The 19,159-nt window shown below is 46.5% G+C and overlaps 1 protein-coding gene across 1 annotated transcript; it reads right to left on the bottom strand.

The window, feature by feature from the left end:
* Positions 1-1,446: 1,446 nt before the first annotated feature.
* Positions 1,447-18,015, bottom strand: LOC107289455 (zinc finger protein 850-like). Its single transcript, XM_029284543.1, has 6 exons — positions 16,684-18,015; positions 15,144-15,291; positions 12,204-12,326; positions 10,792-11,569; positions 10,404-10,734; positions 1,447-1,500 (listed from the first exon to the last, which is right to left on the bottom strand). The coding sequence occupies exons 1-6, from the start codon at positions 18,013-18,015 to the stop codon at positions 1,447-1,449; spliced, it is 2,766 nt and encodes a 921-aa protein (XP_029140376.1).
* Positions 18,016-19,159: the final 1,144 nt, after the last annotated feature.

The raw sequence follows: 19,159 nt of genomic DNA, 5'->3' as shown, positions 1-19,159 counted from the left end.
TCATAAGTCACTTTTTCCAGTGCCGTTGTAACTTTGAACAGTCACCAAGCAAACTGTTGTANATCCTTCCTTTCAGCTTTAGAATGAATTAGGAAAAGTTTAATCCACTTGCACTGTTTTATGTTTACATGTTTGATGACAAACAGCCTTATGTTTATAAGTGACAGTTTTCCTGCTAAGTACCTGCATGTCATAAGCATTTGAATTAAAATTACCATATTGAAATCAAATCTGATGTTTTTTAATTTTTATTTGGTGTGCATTGGAACAGGGGTAGTCTTATACAGTGAATATAGCCCAAACTCTATATTTTAACTGGAAAAGTTGGGGGTCGTCTTATACGCCCAGTCGTCTTATACGCCGGAATATACGGTACTTCCTCTGTTGCAGTAGAAGGAAGCATTAACACTGAACCTCAGCATTTTACTTTTCCATAATAGTATAAACTAGCCATTTCTATAACAACAAATGAATCTAATCAGTAAAACCCAACCCCCCCTTTTTTAGTCATCAGGTTTTTGACACCTTGCTAAGCACTGGTGGTACTCAAACATTGTCATGTCCTAAAAGTGGTACAATCTGTGAAAAGGTTGAAAAGCCCTGTGCTATTGTAACCAAGCCACCCATTTCTGATTCCCTTTTCTTTCTTCCTTCTCCTGATTTTGCACTTAAGAGCTCCATCCCATCACGACTACTTGATCCTGACTTCCTCGTGAAATATTTTGCATATTTTATAAAATCCTACAAAAGGAAGAAAAATATGGATCCGGGAAACTACAGATCAATCATGCGGGCATCAATACCTGGAAAGATCTTAGAAAAGATAAACAATGGATCTGCGAAAGTCTAGAAACAAACAAAGCTATTACTAGAAGCCAACATGGGTTTGTCAATAATAGATCATGGCAGAAAAAACATATTACATTCTTTGACTAAGTGACAAAATTAGTGGAACAGTAAAACTACATGGACACAATATACTTCAGTGAGGCATGTGACAAAGGAGACCACAGCCGACTTCTTGGCAAGATAGAAAAATGGGAGACACACAGCATCACCCCCAGATGGATTCAGAACTCGCTGACCAAATGCGCTCAACGTAGAGTCCTTCATGTAACTAAGTTATGCCTTCACCCAGCACCATGGGAGCAAAATCCCAATTTCATTGCATTTTGTTTTGTCAAATAAATATTTAAAATATCTATGCTTATTCATCAAACGAAGATTTAACCAAGATTTGTCTACTCACCTTTCAAGCTGCAGCTAAGAGGTCTCTGGGTCACTTGTTCCCCCTTTGAGTCAAGGCCAGGAATGACGCTCACTGTTGACCAGTTTCATTTCTCCTTGATCGACTGGCCCTTTGTGCAGGAAGCTAATTCTCCAACTGGGCCATAATTTCCAAAATCTCTATTATGGAGTCCCGGCCAAAGGTTGGTGGGTCCCGATCTAAGAACGGCCCTTCTCCTCTGTGTAGCTCATGGCCACGTCCTCACTGGTCTCCTGCAAAGAGAAATGAGAAAGGCTCAGATCCCGACAGTAATGCTGAACATAATCTATAAATGACCTGGAGTTGGGAAGAGAAAATAGGATTATTTGTTACTGAGACAAAATAATGGGGATAAAATCCTGATTCAAGATCTTGATGGGCCAAAATAGAAGAAACAGCAAGGTGAAGTCCAACAGGGACCGAGGCAGAGTTGTGAGTAGGAAAACTCAAAGACAGATGAGAGAGATCAGATGGGGCAGAGCATGTGGGAAAGGGGCTGCTCTTTCCAGACAGGTGTTTCAAAAATATGTACAATTGGGAAAGGCAGCCTTTTGGCCATTGGCTTGTTTTTTTCTTAACCTGCTCACAAGACCAGCCTTAAAACCTCCTTTGTAAAACATCCACCAAAATAGGGGCTGCCACATCACAGCCTCTTCTGGGCAAAACAAGGAAAATGTAAAGTTTAGAAATTCTACCCAGGTTTTATAAACAGAAGATTAGATTAGCCTGAAAACAAAGGATTTTATTTTTCGCCTTTTAGACAGAGCACAAAGAAAGAGGATCCCTTTTGTGCCTTAGGACAACATGAGCTCAATTCCAGTAATTTAAACTGGATTTCTTTCCCCCCCCAAACCCTCCCCTCCCCCTTGCAATGAGGTCAGTCTGTGTTAATACCACATTACAAATCTTCATAAACCTTTTAAAGCTCCGTTTACTCCATTTGTGCAGCCGCACTTGCGGGATATGCATGCTCAGAGACCTCCTGCTCTAACGGACCACAGAGAGACCTTCTGGAGTAATTTCCCCAAAAGCTCCTTCCCGGATCCACCCGGAGCCCCACGGGGATCCTGGGCCGGGCGAGGAGGGGGCAGATCCAGCCGGGGGAGGGAGGGACCCCCTTTGCCCCCCTGGAGGGAAGGGAGGGATCCGCTCCCTGCAGGCGACGCCAGAGCCGAATCTCCCCAAGGAAAACCTGGAAAGCCGGAGAGGCGGATCCGCAGCTACCTTCCTCCTGGCGGGGGGGGGGGAAGCTCTCCTGGCGGGAGGGGCGCCCCAAAGGCCGGAGGGGGAGTAGCCAGACCTGCCCCGAGCGGGATCCAGAAGCCTCTCCCGAGGGATCCAGCGCCGAGGATCCCAGGACGAAGCGGGACGCGCGGTAGGGAAGCGGAAATCCAGCGAGTGGGAGGAGAGAGGCGGGGGCGGAGCTTCTGCTCTCCTCCTGGGCTCCGCCTCCGCCTGGCAGCCCCGCCCCTTGGCCGCCTCTTCTCTCCCCCCCTCCCAGCCAGGATCACGTGCTCCGAAGCCTCCTCTGCTCCTCCGATGGGGGCCGGTGTCGAGGTTTCCTCTGCCCATGGGAAGAGCGTCCCTCCCTGACCGCTGGAAGGGGGGGCAGCTCTTCCCGCTCCAGGGTTTGTGTGGGTGTTTGTGTGAGGCTGGGCAGCGGCCAAAAGAGCGGTGCCTGTTTTAGGCATCTCCTGGGATCCTTTACAAGAAGAGTGGCCATGGAATCAGATTATCACAGTGTTTCTCAACCTTGACCATTTTAAGGCATGTGGACTTCAACTCCCAGAATTCCACAGCCAGCATTGCTGGCTGTGGAATTCTGGGAGTTGAAGTCCACATGCCTTAAAATGGTCAAGGTTGAGAAACACTCCCTTATACCATGGCTAGGCAACCTTGGCTCTTTTATGACTCGTGGACTTCAACTCCCAGAATTCCTGAGCCAGCCATGCTGAGGGGAAAGGGAGAAGTTTCCAAGCTGAGCCATGCCTGGCTCAGGAATTCTGGGAGTTGAAGTCCACATGCCTTAAAATTGTCAAGGTTGAGAAACACTGAGATAGATGGAGAGATGTTTTCCCAACAAGGCAAACCAGTCCCTCTGTGAGATGGATGGTTTCTAAATTGGATAATAAATAAATGAGAATAAATAGGTATCTAGATCTGGATCATAAAGTCCTCTTTGGGGGGGGGGAGTGTCCGTCATAACATCGAATGGAGGCAGATTGATGGCTGCCTGTTCTGAACTTTCATGGCTGTTTGTGTGTGTGTCTCTCTCCAGCTCTTGGCTGAAAGGGGGGACCGATCCAAACTCAGCCGCTCTCCCTTGAGCTGGGAAGGGGAGACGCCAGAGACCCCCACAGGAGGGACCAGGAACAATGAAAGCCCCTTTGTGGGCAGAAGGAGCTGAATGCTCACAAATCCACACTGTGGGGGGGGGGAGAGTGGAGGAATTTGATTTGCCATCGAGTGAGACCCAGAAAGTGTGATTTTTCCAACGCAGCACCTGCCCTGCAAAAGACCCTTTCTTGGGGGACCCTGCAGGCCCCCCCACCCTTCTAGCCTTCTGGAAAGTGTACAGGGCTGTTTTTCCCCACCCAGGTCCTCGGACAGAGTAAAGGTGGGACTGGAGGATTTGGAGATTGGGGTGTTTGAGTGTGTGAGTCTGTGTGTGTCAGGCACCCATTCTGTTGGTTTTGGTTCTATTATTGTCGTGCGTCCCCGCCTCAGGTTGTGTTTTACAAGAGGGGTGGACACCAATGGATGGATAAATGTTTTCCGAACAAGGCAAATTAGTTACTTTGTGAGATGGGTCGTTTCTAAATTTCACGATAAATAAATATGTTCAGGTGGTCCTCGGCTTACGACCGTAATGGAGACTACCCATTATGGATCCGGGTCAAAAAGTACCTTTTGTGTCTGTGGGGGGGGGGGGGTCTGTCATAACATCAAACGAACGCAGGCTGATGGCTGCCTGTCCTGAATTTCTATGACTGTGTATGTCTCTCTCTCTCCAGCTGTGCCTGAATTCTTGGCTGAAAGGGGGGACCGATCAAAAACTGAAACGCTCTCCCTTGAGCTGGGAAGATAGACCCCTACGGGGCAGGGGGGGACCAGGAATAATGAAACCCCCTTTGTGGGCAGAAGGAGCTGAATGCTCACAAATGCACATGGGGGAGTGGAGGAATTTAGCAGCGTGAAACTGGCACAACGGCCTTTCTCCCCGTTTCGGTTGACCTTCCATCCATCCCAGGACTGGACTTTCTTCCCAAAGAGCCTTAAATCAGTGGTTCTCAACCTTTTTAATGCCGCGACCCCAACCAGTCGTAAGTCAAGGACTAAACCGGTCGTAAGTCGAGGACTAAACCGGTCGTAAGTCGAGGACTACCCAACCGACCGTAAGTCGAGGACTTTCCCTGCCCGGGAGCGCCGCGCATGCGTGGTTCCGCCCAGTGCGCCGGCCGAGGCGTAGCTGGCAAGCGGCAGAGACGGAGCAGGCCGACCACCAGCTGGCCCAGCCCAAGGGAGGTAAGGCACCCGCCGGAAAAGGGGAAAAAATGGCGGACAAAAAAAAAAGGCGGACAGCCTTGCTTGGTGACCCCCGTGAAATGGTCGATCGACCCCAAATGGGGTCCCGACCCACAGGTTGATAACCACTGCCTTAAATCCATAAAGGGAAAAAGCCTCCATAAGACTTGAGAAGCATCAGGGAACCAGGTGTCCGGATCAAGGTGCTCACAGGGGCCCCTGCCCTATGCTTGGAGGGGGCAGGAAAATGCCAGAAGCCCCCCTGAAGTAGCCAGTAGGAGTTGGGTAGATTACAGCTTCTGAGCACATCAGCCACTACAGTGCATTCAGAAGGGATTAAGAGCCCCTTCGCTTTCGTTGATTCTGTTATGCAGCCATCCAAGCTAAGATTGAGAGCATTTGCAAGGAAGAATGGCAGAAAATCCCCCAATCCAGGGGATCGCTAAAACTCGATGAGATCATCTAGTCCAACCCCCTACTCAGGCAGGAAACCCTATACCAGTTCGGACAAATGGCTGTCCAGTCTCTTCTTTAAAACTTCCAGTGTTGGAGCATTCACCGCTTCTGGAGGCAGGTTGTTCCACTGGTTAATTGTTCTAACTGTCAGGAAGTTTCTCCTTAGTTCTAGGTTGCTTCTCTCCTTGATGAGTTTCCATCCCTTGCTTCTCGTCCTGCCTTCAGGAGCTTTGGAGAATAGTTATCCCATCCCCCAATCCAGGTATGCAAAGCTTGTGGCATCACACCCCGAAAGACTCAGAGGCTGTAATTGATGCCAAGGGTGCATCCACAAAGTACTGAGCTAAGGCTCTGAATAATTTGTGCCAAAGTGATATTTCAGATTTTTCTTTTAAAAAATTTACAGACATTTCTAAAATTTGATTTTCACTTTGTCATTATGGGGTATGAGTGTAGATTAATGAGGAAAAAGAATTTTAACAACTATACAATCAGGCTGCTGCGTAACAAAATTGACAAAAGTGAAGGGGGGGGTCTGAATATTTTCTGAATGCACTGTATGTCCTCAGTAAGGTGTGGTGCATTGAATCATGAGTGTGTGAGGCACGTGTAGGGAGCCACCAATGGCCCGCCCTTAACAGCAGGGATCCATCCAAATCCCCAGGACATTTTTCCTAAAGTTCACCCAAAATCTACACCTTTGAATCCAACCATGGGTGTCAGAAGTGTCCAGCGAGGGAGGATGGACTCAAAAGATCCAAGATGGCAGCTTTGTTCCTAATCAAAAAGCAGCAGGACTTTGACTGCATAGCATGGCACAATTTGACCGACATCTACACTCAGTCCATGCTCTGAAAACAGTCCTCTTGATTATTTTGAACAATACTTTAGGGATTATATTCACACATCAAACAAAGAAACCCAACACAGGTTCAGTATGTCTATGTGTGTGTTTGTATATGTGTGTGCACATATGAAAAAGACAATGTGAAAAAGGGGGAAAAAATCCCTCCAAAAAAGATAGTAAGAAAAAGAAACGTTCGATCTTCATCCTCAGCCAGCATATATTCAACGTCAACATTTTATCACTAAATAAACAACCAGATGCATCTTTGTTCCACCCCTCTCCCCGTTTTCTCCTCTCCAGATCTTCAGTTCTCCTCACTGATCAACAAAGGCCTAGTAAAAAAAATAACAAAAATATCTGGGGGCCTTGACTTATGACTAACAACCTATGGCCAGAAATCCATTTCCAGTTGTGTTGATGTGTCAAAGACTTCCTGTACTCTGCAAACATTATATATACATTGTGCNGGGGGGGGGGGGGGGGGGGACAGTGGAGGAATTTGATTTGCCATCGAGTGAGACCCAGAAAGTGTGATTTTTCCAACGCAGCACCTGCCCTGCGGAAGACCCTTTCTTGGGGGACCCTGCAGGCCCCCCCACCCTTCTAGCCTTCTGGAAAGTGTAGAGGGCTGTTTTTCCCCACCCAGGTCCACGGACAGAGTAAAGCTGGGACTGGAGGATTTGGAGATGGGGTTGTTTGAGTGTGTCGAGTCTGCGTGTGTCAGGCACCCATTCTGTTGGTTTTGGTTCTATTATTGTCGTGCGTCCCCGCCTCAGGTTGTGTTTGACAAGAGGGGTGGACACAAATGGATGGATAAATGTTTTCCGAACAAGGCAAATTAGTTACTTTGTGAGATGGGTCGTTTCTAAATTTCACGATAAATAAATATGTTCAGGTGGTCCTCGGCTTACGACCGTAATGGAGACTACCCATTATGGATCCGGGTCAAAAAGTACCTTTTGTGTCTGGGGGGGGGGGTTCTGTCATAACATCAAACGAACGCAGGCTGGTGGCTGCCTGTCCTGAATTTCTATGACTGTGTATGTCTCTCTCTCTCCAGCTGTGCCTGAATTCTTGGCTGAAAGGGGGGACAGATCAAAAACTGAAACGCTCTCCCTTGAGCTGGGAAGATAAAGAGACCCCTACGGGGGAGGGGGGACCAGGAATAATGAAACCCCCTTTGTGGGCAGAAGGAGCTGAATGCTCACAAATGCACATGGGGGAGTGGAGGAATTGGCAGCATGACACCTGGCACGATGGCCTTTCTCCTCGTTTCGGTTGACCTTCCATCCAGCCCAGGACTGGACTTTCTTCCCAAAGAGCCTTAAATCAGTGGTTCTCAACCTTTTTAATGCCGCGACCCCAACCGGTCGTAAGTCGAGGACTAAACCGGCCGTAAGTCGAGGACTACCCAACCGGCCATAAGTCGAGGACTTTCCCTGCCCGGGAGCGCCGCGCATGCGTGGTTCCGCCCAGTGCGTCGGCCGAGGCGTAGCTGGCAAGCGGCAGAGACGGAGCAGGCCGACCACCAGCTGGCCCAGCCCAAGGGAGGTAAGGCACCCGCCGGAAAAGGGAAAAAATGGCGGACAAAAAAAAAATGGCGGACAGCCTTGCTTGGCGACCCCCGTGAAATGGTTGATCGACCCCAAATGGGGTCCCGACCCACAGGTTGATAACCACTGCCTTAAATCCATAAAGGGAAAAAGCCTCCATAAGACTTGAGAACCATCAGGGAACCAGGTGTCTGGATCAAGGTGCTCACAGGGACCCCCGCCCTATGCTTGGAGGGGGCGGGAAAATGCCAGAAGCCCCCCTGAAGTAGCCAGTAGGAGTTGGGTAGATTACAGCTTCTGAGCACATCAGCCACTACAGTGCATTCAGAAGGGATTAAGAGCCCCTTCGCTTTCGTTGATTCTGTTATGCAGCCATCCAAGCTAAGATTGAGAGCATTTGCAAGGAAGAATGGCAGAAAATCCCCCAATCCAGGGGATCGCTAAAACTCGATGAGATCATCTAGTCCAACCCCCTGCTCAGGCAGGAAACCCTATACCATTTCAGACAAATGGCTGTCCAGTCTCTTCTTTAAAACTTCCAGTGTTGGAGCATTCACCGCTTCTGGAGGCAGGTTGTTCCACTGGTTAATTGTTCTAACTGTCAGGAAGTTTCTCCTTAGTTCTAGGTTGCTTCTCTCCTTGATGAGTTTCCATCCGTTGCTTCTCGTCCTGCCTTCAGGAGCTTTGGAGAATAGTTATCCCATCCCCCAATCCAGGTATGCAAAGCTTGTGGCGTCACACCCCGAAAGACTCAGAGGCTGTAATTGATGCCAAGGGTGCATCCACAAAGTACTGAGCTAAGGCTCTGAATAATTTGTGCCAAAGTGATATTTCAGATTTTTCTTTTAAAAAATTTACAGACATTTCTAAAATTTGATTTTCACTTTGTCATTATGGGGTATGAGTGTAGATTAATGAGGAAAAAGAATTTTAACAACTATACAATCAGGCTGCAGCATAACAAAATTGACAAAAGTGAAGGGGGGGGTCTGAATATTTTCTGAATGCACTGTATGTCCTCAGTAAGGTGTGGTGCATTGAATCATGAGTGTGTGAGGCACGTGTAGGGAGCCACCAATGGCCCGCCCTTAACAGCAGGGATCCATCCAAATCCCCAGGACATTTTTCCTAAAGTTCACCCAAAATCTACACCTTTGAATCCAACCTTGGGTGTCAGAAGTGTCCAGCGAGGGAGGATGGACTCAAAAGATCCAAGATGGCAGCTTTGTTCCTAATCAAAAAGCAGCAGGACTTTGACTGCATAGCATGGCACAATTTGACCGACATCTACACTCAGTCCATGCTCTGAAAACAGTCCTCTTGATTATTTTGAACAATACTTTAGGGATTATATTCACACATCAAACAAAGAAACCCAACACAGGTTCAGTATGTCTATGTGTGTGTGTGTATATGTGTGTGCACATATGAAAAAGACAATGTGAAAAAGGGGGAAAAAATCCCTCCAAAAAAGATAGTAAGAAAAAGAAACGTTCGATCTTCATCCTCAGCCAGCATATATTCAACGTCAACATTTTATCACTAAATAAACAACCAGATGCATCTTCGTTCCACCCCTCTCCCCGTTTTCTCCTCTCCAGATCTTCAGTTCTCCTCACTGATCAACAAAGGCCTAGTAAAAAAAATAACAAAAATATCTGGGGGCCTTGACTTATGACTAACAACCTATGGCCAGAAATCCATTTCCAGTTGTGTTGATGTGTCAAAGACTTCCTGTACTCTGCAAACATTATATATACATTGTGCCATTTGTGGTGTCTCTGAGGTTGATTAGAATCCACAAATGGTCTCTCACATTCTGGGCATTCATAGGGTCTCTCTCCGGTGTGAAGTCGCTGATGTCGGACCAGGGTTGATTTCCTGGAAAAATGTTTTCCATATTCGAGGCACTTTTCTTTTTTCTCCCCTCTGTGTGTTTTCTCATGTCTCCTAAGAGCTGAACTCTGTGATAAAAAGAAAACCCTCCAAAAAAGATAATAGGAAAAAGAAACTTTCGATCTTTATCCTCAGCCAGCACATATTCAACACCAACACTTTATCACTAAATAAGCAACCAGATGCATCCTAATTGCACCCACCCCCATTTTCTCCTCTCTGAATCTTCAGCTCTCCTCACTGATCCACAAACGGCTAGTAAGAACTAACAGAAATGCCTGGGTGCCTTGATTTAGGACTGTAAGGAATTTATGACTGGAAATCCATTCCAGGTTGTGGCCATAACTTTAGGACTGCCTGTACTCTGCAAAATATTATACATACTCCCCACACATTTATAACTCTTTTGTGTATTCACTCTGGTAAGTTACTAATGCGGCTTTGTGAGGAAAACATCCTCACACTCCCAACACTTACACCCTTTTGCCTCATTGTGTACTCTCTCCTACTATTTGAGGTTGCTTCACTAGACAAAATATTTTCCCCACATCAAACACTTGTAGAATTTCCTTTCTGGGACTTTGTGATGTTCCTAGTAAACGTTAAGATGTGACTATTGAAAAAAAAGTGTTCGCAACATTGTTCACAACTGAGGAGATTTATCTCTGCTATGGACTTTCTGGTGCATTTTTAGCTTTGATTTACAATGAAAATTTTTCTCGCACTCTGCACACTTGTAAGGCCGCTCTCCTGTGTGACTTCTGGTGTGCGTGCGAAGTGTTGAAGAATGGGCAAAACATTTCCCACACTCCAGGCATTTATATGGTTTTTCTGCAGTGTGGATTCTCTGATGCATCACAAGAGTATTTTTCCGTGAAAAACATTTATCACACTCTGAGCATTTATGGGGCTTCTCTCCTGTATGGATTCGGCTGTGGCTTCTGAGGGAATATGAATGAGCAAATGTTCTCCCACAGTCTAAACATTTGAAGCTTTTTTCCCCCGTGTGAATTTTTAAATGACTTCTAAGGGCTGATGGGATACTATAAAATCTTCCACATTCGTTGCATTGATATGGCTTCTCCCCTGTGTGGGTTTTATGATGGCTCCAAAGGTTCCCCTGGTGTCCAAAACTTTTCCCACATTCTAGGCATCTGTACGGCTTCTCTCCTGTGTGGAACCTCTGATGGCTTCCAAGGTTTTGTTTTTGGGAAAAGCATTTCCCACACTCCCCACATCTGTATGGCTTCTCCCCCGTGTGGATTCTCTGATGAATCTGAAGATGGGCTGGCGAAATAAAACTTTTCCCACATTCCATACATTTATAGGATAACTCCCCTTTGTGCCATTTCTGGTGTCTCTGAAGTTCATAAGAATCCACAAATCGTCTCTCACATTCTGGGCATTCATAGGGTCTCTCTCCAGTGTGACGTCTCTGATGTTGAAGCAGATTTGATTTCGTGGAAAAACATTTCCCGCATTTGAGGCACTTTTCCTTTTTGTCTTTGTTTGTTTTCTCATGAGTCCGAAGACCTGAACTCTGGGTGAAACTTTTTCCACACTCAAAGCATTTGTAAGGTTTGATTCCTGAATGAATCTTCTCATGGGCCCAAAGACTTGCGTTCTGAGAAAAGCTCTTCCCACATTGGCAACATTTGTAGGGTTTCTCCCCTGTGTGAATCCTCTCGTGGTTTCTGAGACTGGATTTTTCACGGAAAAAAATCCCATATTCCAGACACTGAAAAGCTTTCTCTCCAGTGTGGATTTTCTGATGTCTAACAAGGTGTGACTTTTGACCAAAGGATAAGTTGCATTCCTCACATTTATAGGGGTTTTCACTGGGGGGGCTTTTGGGATCTTTGGTTTCTTTTCCAGAAAAGAATTTCTCACCCTCCAAACCTTGACTGGAGCCGCTTCCCATGTGGACCTTCCTGTGGGCCAAAAGGAGGGACCAATGAGCAAAGGATTTCCCACACTCTGAGCATTCATGGGTTCTTTCATGATTTTTCGGAGTGTTGCTTGTATCTGACGGGGGAACCAACAGGTTCCCACGCTCCATCCTTTCTGACGCTTGCTGCCTTGGGATGAATTTCTACTAACTGTTGAGAGTTGGCTTGCAGGTAAATCTTTGGTCACAATCTTTTAGGCCTAGGGAATGGTTGTGGGGGTGCATTGTGGGTGGGGCTGGTCCTGGGGATCAGGCACGGGTCACCCATGAGTTGGGGGATGCTGAAGTGGGATGTAAAGCTGCTCCCCCTTTAAAAGTCTGCGCTGTCTCAGCCTGGGTATGCAAAAACAATCCTGATGGACAGCAATGCTGGGCTGGCCTGGGCCTTAAGTGGAGGCCTGGGGCCCTCAACCGTTTCAGCCCGCTGCTGCTGATCCCAGGACTGGACTTCAGCCCAGTGTCACCATTGCTACTCAGAAATGCCTTAATCCCAAGACCAGAGGCCTTTGCAGCCTTGCGCCATTCTCCAAGCTGTGTGTTCCATACTGTTGCTAAGCAACGTGTCCCAAAGTATTTCTAACCTTCTTCAGGACCACTCAACTCGCACATGCCCTGTGCCAGCACTCACATGGCCTCTCCTGCCCACTTCAGACAACCCCAGATTCCTTACCTGAGACTTTTGTCTGCTTAACGACCCGTGAAATTGCTCACCAACCAGGCCCAGGAGTGCAGGATTGCAACGTTTGAGCAAAGCAGCCAAGTCACATCTCAATGACCGCTTCACGCAACGACCAAGATTCCGGTCCGAATTGTTGTAAGTAAGTCCAGAATGAACTATGGGAATCAGGAAAAAATTAAGGCATCACATAAGAGAAGGAAAGAGACTTCAGGCTAGTGCAGGGATAGGCAACCTTGGTTCTTCTATGACTCGTGGACTTCAACTCCCAGAATTCCTGAGCCAGCCATGCTAGTGCCACCCATTTCTTATTCCCTTTTCTTTCTTCCTTCTCCTGATTTTGCACTTATGAGCTCCATCTCATCATGATTACTTGATCCTCGTGAAATATTTTGCATATTTTATAAAATCCTACAAAAGGAAGAAAAATATGGATCCAGGAAACTACAGATCAATCATGCTGGCATCAATACCTGGAAAGATCCTAGAAAAGATAAACAATGGATCTGCGAAAGTCTAGAAACAAACAAAGCTATTACTAGAAGCCAACATGGGTTTGTCAATAATAGATCATGGCAGAAAAAACATATTACATTCTTTGACTAAGTGACAAAATTAGTGGAACAGTAAAACTACATGGACACAATATACTTCAGTGAGGCATGTGACAAAGGAGACCACAGCCGACTTCTTGGCAAGAGAGAAAAATGGGAGACACACAGCATCACCCCCAGATGGATTCGTAACTGGCTGACCAAACGCGCTCAACGTAGAGTCCTTCATGGAACTAATTCACCAAGCACCATGGGAGTAAAATCCCAATTTCATTGCATTTTGTTTTGTCAAATAAATATTTAAAATATATATGCTTATTCTCCAAACCAAGATTTTTCTACTCACCTTTAAAGCTGCAGCTAAGAGGTCTCTGGGTCACTTAGTGCCCCTCTTGAGTCAAGTCCAGGGATGACCCTCACTGCTGACCAGTTTCATTTCTCCTTAGTCCATTGCTCCTTTGTGTAGGAAGCTGCTTCTCCAACTGGGCCACGGTTTCCAAATTCTCTAGAATGGAGTCCCGGCCAAAGGTTGGTGGGTCCCGATCTAAGAACGGCCCTTCTCTGTGGAGCTCATGGCCACATCCTCACTTGTCTCCTGCAAAGAGAAATGAGAAAGGCTCAGATGCTGAACATAATCTGTAAATGACCTGGAAGCGGGAGAATATGGAATTATTTGTTGAGGATACAAAATAATGGAGACAAAATCCTGATTCAAGAAGATCTCCATGGGCCAAAATGTAAGAAACCAGCAAGATCACGTCCAACAGGGACCGAGGCAGAGTTGTGAGTAGGAAAACTCAAAGGAAGATGAGAGAGATCAGATGGGGCAGAGCATGTGGGAAAAGGGCTGCTCTTTCCAGACGGGTGTTTCAAAAATATGTGTACAATTAGAAAAGGCAGCCTTTTGGCCATCAGCTTGTGTTTTTTTTTACCTGCTCACAAGACCAGCCTTATAAAACTTCCTTTGGCAAACATCCACCAAAATAGGGGCTGCCACATCACAGCCTCTTCTGGGCAAAATAAGGAAAACATAAAGTTTAGAAATTCTACCCAGGTTTTATAAACAGAAGATTAGATTAGCCTGAAAACAAAGGATTTTATTTTTCGCCTTTTAGACAGAGCACAAAGAAAGAGGATCTCTTTTGTGCCTTAGGACAACATGAGCTCAATTCCAGTAATTTAAACTGGATTTCTTTCCCCCCAAACCCTCCCCTCCCCGTTGCAATGAGGTCAGTCTGTGTTAATACCACATTACAAATCTTCATAAACCTTTTAAAGCTCCGTTTACTCCATTTGTGTAGCCGCACTTGTGGGATATGCATGCTCAGAGACCTCCTGCCCTGACGGACCACAGAGAGACCTTCTGGAGTAATTTCCCTAAAATCTTCTTCTCGGATCCACCCGGAGCCCCACTGGGAGCCTTGGCCGGGCGAGGAGGTAGCAGATCCAGCCCGGGGAGGGAGGGACCCCCTTTGCCCCCCTGGAGGGAAGAGGCGGATCCGCAGCTACCTTTCTCCTGGTGGGGGGGGGAAGGCTCTCTTGGCGGGAGGGGCGCCCCAAAGGCCGGAGGGGGAGCAGCCCGACCTGCCCGGAGTGAGATCCAGAAGTCTCTCCCGAGGGATCCAACGCCGATCCTGCCAGGGCGAAGCGGGACACGCGGATGGAAGCGGAAATCCAGCGAGTGGGAGGAGAGAGGCGGGGGCGGGGCTTCTGCTCTCCTCCTGGGCTCCGCCTCCGCCTGGCAGCCCCGCCCTTTGGCCACCTCTTCTCTTCCCCCCTCCCAGCCAGGATCACGTGCTCCGAAGCCTCCTCTGCTCCTCCAACGGGGGCCGGTGTCGAGGTTTCCTCTGCCCATGGGAAGAGTGTCCCTCCCTGACTGCTGGAAGGAGGGCAGCTCTTCCTGCTCCACCGTTTGTGTGGGTGCTTGTGTGAGGCTGGGCAGCTGCCAAAAGAGCGGTGCCTGTTTTAGGCATCTCCTGGGATCCTTTACAAGAAGAGTGGCCATGGAAACAGACAGATGGAGAGAGGTTTTCCCAACAAGGCAAATCAGTCGCTCTGTGAGATGGATGGTTTCTAAATTTGATAATAAATATGGATCTAGATCTGGATCATAAAGTACATTAAAGTACACTGAATAAACAACCGGGTGTATCTTCTTTCCACCCCGTCCCCCGTCCCCCGTTTTCTCCTCTCCAGATCTTCAGTTCTCCTCACTGATCAACAAAGGCCTAGTAAAAAATAACAAAAATATCTGAGGGCCTTGACTTATGACTTGACTTATGACTAACAACCTATGGCCAGAAATCCATTTCCAGTTGTGTTGATGCTTCAAAGACTTCCTGTACTCTGCAAACATTATATATACACTGTGCCATTTCTGGTGTCTCTGAAGTTGATAAGAATCCACAAATGGTCTCTCACATTCTGGGCATTCATAGGGTTTCTCTCCAGTGTGAAGTCGCTGATGTCGGACCAGGGTTGATTTCCTGGAAAAACGTTTTCCACATTCGAGGCACTTTTCATTTTTCTCCCCTCTGTGTGTTTTCTCATGTCTCCTAAGAGCTGAACTCTGTTATAAAAAGAAAACCCTCCAAAAAAGATAATAGGAAAAAGAAACTTTCGATCTTTATCCTCAGCCAGCACATATTCAACATCAACACTTTATCACTAAATAAGCAACCGGATGCATCCTAATTGCACCCACCCCCCTTTTCTCCTCTCTGAATCTCTCCTCAGTGATCCACAAACGGCTAGTAAGAACTAACAAAAATGCCTGGGTGCCTTGATTTAGGACTGTAAGCAATTTATGACTGGAAATCCATTCCAAGTTGTGGCCATAACTTTAGGACTCCCTGTATTCTGCAAAACATTATACATACTCCCCACACATTTATAACTCTTTTGTGTAATCACTCTAGTAAGTTACTAATGCAACTCTTGTGACCTACGATGTATGTCCTAAGTAAGAAGTGGTTCATTTCATCAGGAGTGTGTCAGGCACATATAAATAGCCACCAACGATCTGCCCTTAAGAGCAGGGGTCCATCTCAACCCACGAGGACATTTTTCCCAAAGTTCCTCCGAAATCTACGTCTTTCAATTCAATCCTGAAGTCCGAAGTCTCCAGCGAGGGAGGGCGGAGTCAAAAGGATCGAGATGGCGGCTGTTTTGAAGGGCATCACATACACAGCTAAAAAGCAGCAGGACTTTGACTGCAGAGCATGGCACAATCTGACCTCCCATCTTGACTTTTTTTGATCTCCCTGAAAACAGCTCTCTTGATTATTTTGAACAATAATTTTATTAAGGATTAGATTCACATATCAAAGCAAGAAACCTAATACAAATATCTGTGTATGAATATAGGAAAGAGAGGATTGGAGGGGGGGAAACACCCAGAAAATATAGTAGAAAAAAACTTTCAATCTTTATCCTCAGCCAACATATATTCAACATCCACACATTATCACTAAATAAGCAACAGGATGCATCCTAAAATCCCATTTTCTCCTCTCTGAATCTTCCGTTCTCCTCACTGATCAACGGCTAGTAAGAACTAACAGAAATGCCTGGGTGCTTTGATTTAGGACTGTAAGCAATTTATGACTGGAAATCCATTCCAAGTTGTGGCCATAACTTTAGGACTGCCTGTATTCTGCAAAACATTATACATATTCCCCACACATTTATAACTCTTTTGTGTAATCACTCTGGCAAGTTACTAATGCGGCTTTGTGAGGAAAACATCCTCACACCACCAACACGTACGCCCTTTTGCCTCATTGTGTACTCTCTCCTAGTATCTGAGGTTGCTTCACTAGACAAAATATTTTTCCCACATCAAACATTTGTAGGATTTCACTTCTGGGACAGTGTGATGTTCCTAGTAAACGTTAAGATGTGACTGTTGAAAAAATTGCTCACAATTTGATTTACAATGAAATTTTTTTTTGCACTCTACACACTTATAAGGCCGCTCTCCTGTGAGACTTCTGGTGTGTGTGCGAAGTGTTGAAGAATGGGCAAAACATTTCCCACACTCCAGACATTTATATTGTTTTTCTCCCTTGTGGATTCTCTGATGCAACACAAGAGTATTTTTCTGTGAAAAACATTTATCACACTCTGAGCATTTGTGAGGTTTCTCTCCCGTATGGATTCGGCTGTGACTTATAAGGGAAGATGAATGAGCAAATGCTTTCCCACAGTCTAAACATTTGTAACTTTTCTCCCCCGTGTGAATTTTTATATGGCTTTTAAGGGCTGAGGTGGTGGCATAAAATCTTCCACATTCGTTGCATTGATATGGCTTCTCCCCTCTGTGGGTTTTATGATGGCTCCAAAGGCCTCTCTTGCGTCCAAAGCTTTTCCCACATTCTACGCATCTGTACGGCTTCTCTTCTGTGTGGACCCTCTGATGGCTTTCAAGGTGTCCTTTTTGGGAAAAGCATTTTCCACACTCCACACATTTGTATGGCTTCTCCCCCGTGTGGATTCTCTGATGAATCTGAAGATGGGCTGGCGAAATAAAACTTTTTCCACACTCCCTACATTTATAGGGTAGCTCTCCTTTGTGCCATTTCTGGTGTGTCTGAAGTTCACAAGAAAACATAAATCGTCTCTCACATTCTGGGCATTCATAGGGTCTGTTTCCAGTGTGACGTCGCTGATGTCGGACCAGGGTTGATTTCGTGGCAAAATGTTTCCCACATTCAAGGCACTTTTCTTTTTTCTCCCCTCTGTGTGTTTTCTCATGAGTCCGAAGACCTGAACTCTGGGTGAAACTTGTTCCACACTCAATGCATTTGTAAGATTTGATTCCTGAATGAATCTTCTCATGGCGCCAAAGACATGAATTCTGAGAAAAGCTCTTCCCACATTGCCAACACTTGTAAGGTTTCTCCCCTGTGTGAATTCTCTCGTGGATTCTGAGGGTGGCTTTGTCACGGAAAAATTTACCACATTTCAGACACTGATAGGGTTTCTCTCCAGTGTGGATTTTCTGATGTCTAAGAAGGTCTGACTTTTGACCAAAGCATAAGTCACATTCCTCACATTTATGGGGTTTTAGTCTGGCGGGGCTTTTGGGATCTTTGGGGTCTTTTCCAGAGAAGGATTTCTCACCCTCCAAATCCTGACTGGATCCGCTTCCCACATGGACCTTCCTGTGGGTCAAAAGGAGGGACCTGCGAGCAAAGGACTTCCCACACTCTGAGCATTCATGGGTTCTTTTGTGGTTTTCCGGAGTGCTGATTGTGTCTGACGGGGGATCCGAGAGTTTCCTAGGCTCCATCCTGTATTTCTGTTGATTGTTAGCTTGCAGATAAATCTTTGGAAACAATATTTTATTTCTGTTGAAAAAAATAAAAATGAAGAATATTTCCTTTTGAGAAAGGTAGAGAAGCACAGGCTACTCATCGTGTAAGGGACCATGAAGGTCTTCCAGTCTGACCCTCTCTAGTACACCCCAGAGAAAATCTCCACTGATTTTGTCCCCCCACATTTCTCAGATGCAACCTCTTCCTGCTGTTCATTGTCTCTACCCTTCCCTCCTCCTTGGTTCTTGTCCTACGACAAAATGAAACAGAATCTCTGAAGCTACAGGTAGTCCTCAATTTATGAATAAAATTGGGGCTGCAATCTCGGTTGTTCAGTGAAGCGGTAGTCAAGTGAGAGGCCACGTGGCCACTTCACTCCCCAAACATAATCCCACAGTCCTGGTTGGGGTCATTAAGTGATCTTGGGCATTGTTAAGTGGAGGGGGGAGCCTCAGTCAATGGCTGTGAGGGTTTCTCGGGGCTGGGGATGGCCTGGAGATGAGGCACAGGCCACCATGAATTGGGAGGCTATTGAAGTGGGATTCAAAGGTGCAGCCATTCCTGGAAGCCTGACCGCCCAGGCTCGGGCGTGCAAAGCAGGCCTGATTGACAACAATGCTGAAGCTGGGACTTAAATGGAAGTCTTTTGGCCTTCAACAGGTTCAGCCAGCTCCCCCTGACTCCAGGCCTGGACTTCAGCCCAGCACTATCCTGTCACTGAGAAATGGGGGCTTAATCCCCAGACTGGAGGCCTCGGCAACCTTGGGCCATTCCCCAAGCCCCATGTTCCATCCTGTTGCTAAGCAACATGTCCCAAAGTATCTCCGAGCTTCTCCAGGACCCCCTCAAGTCGCACGTGGCCTGTGCCAGGACTCACAGGGCCTCTCCTGCCCACTTCAGACAACCCTTATCTGGAACCTCGTCTACTTGTGAAGTAGCTTAACAACCACAAAAATGAATGCAGGATTGCAGTCGTTGAGCAAAGCAGTCATAGGATATCTCACTTAATGAAAGCTCCTCTCAGAGGCTGAGATTCCGGACTGAATTGTGGTCATAATCGGAGGAGTACCTAGAGGGAATCCCCCCAAATTAAGGCATTGCATAAGGAAAAGAAGAGGC

This window comes from Protobothrops mucrosquamatus, unplaced genomic scaffold (assembly GCF_001527695.2).
Source record: "Protobothrops mucrosquamatus isolate PMUCROS unplaced genomic scaffold, P.Mucros_1.0 scaffold703, whole genome shotgun sequence".
Lineage (NCBI taxonomy): Eukaryota > Metazoa > Chordata > Lepidosauria > Squamata > Viperidae > Protobothrops > Protobothrops mucrosquamatus.
Note: the sequence above shows the minus strand (reverse complement) of the source record. Positions and strands in the feature narration are given on the sequence as shown.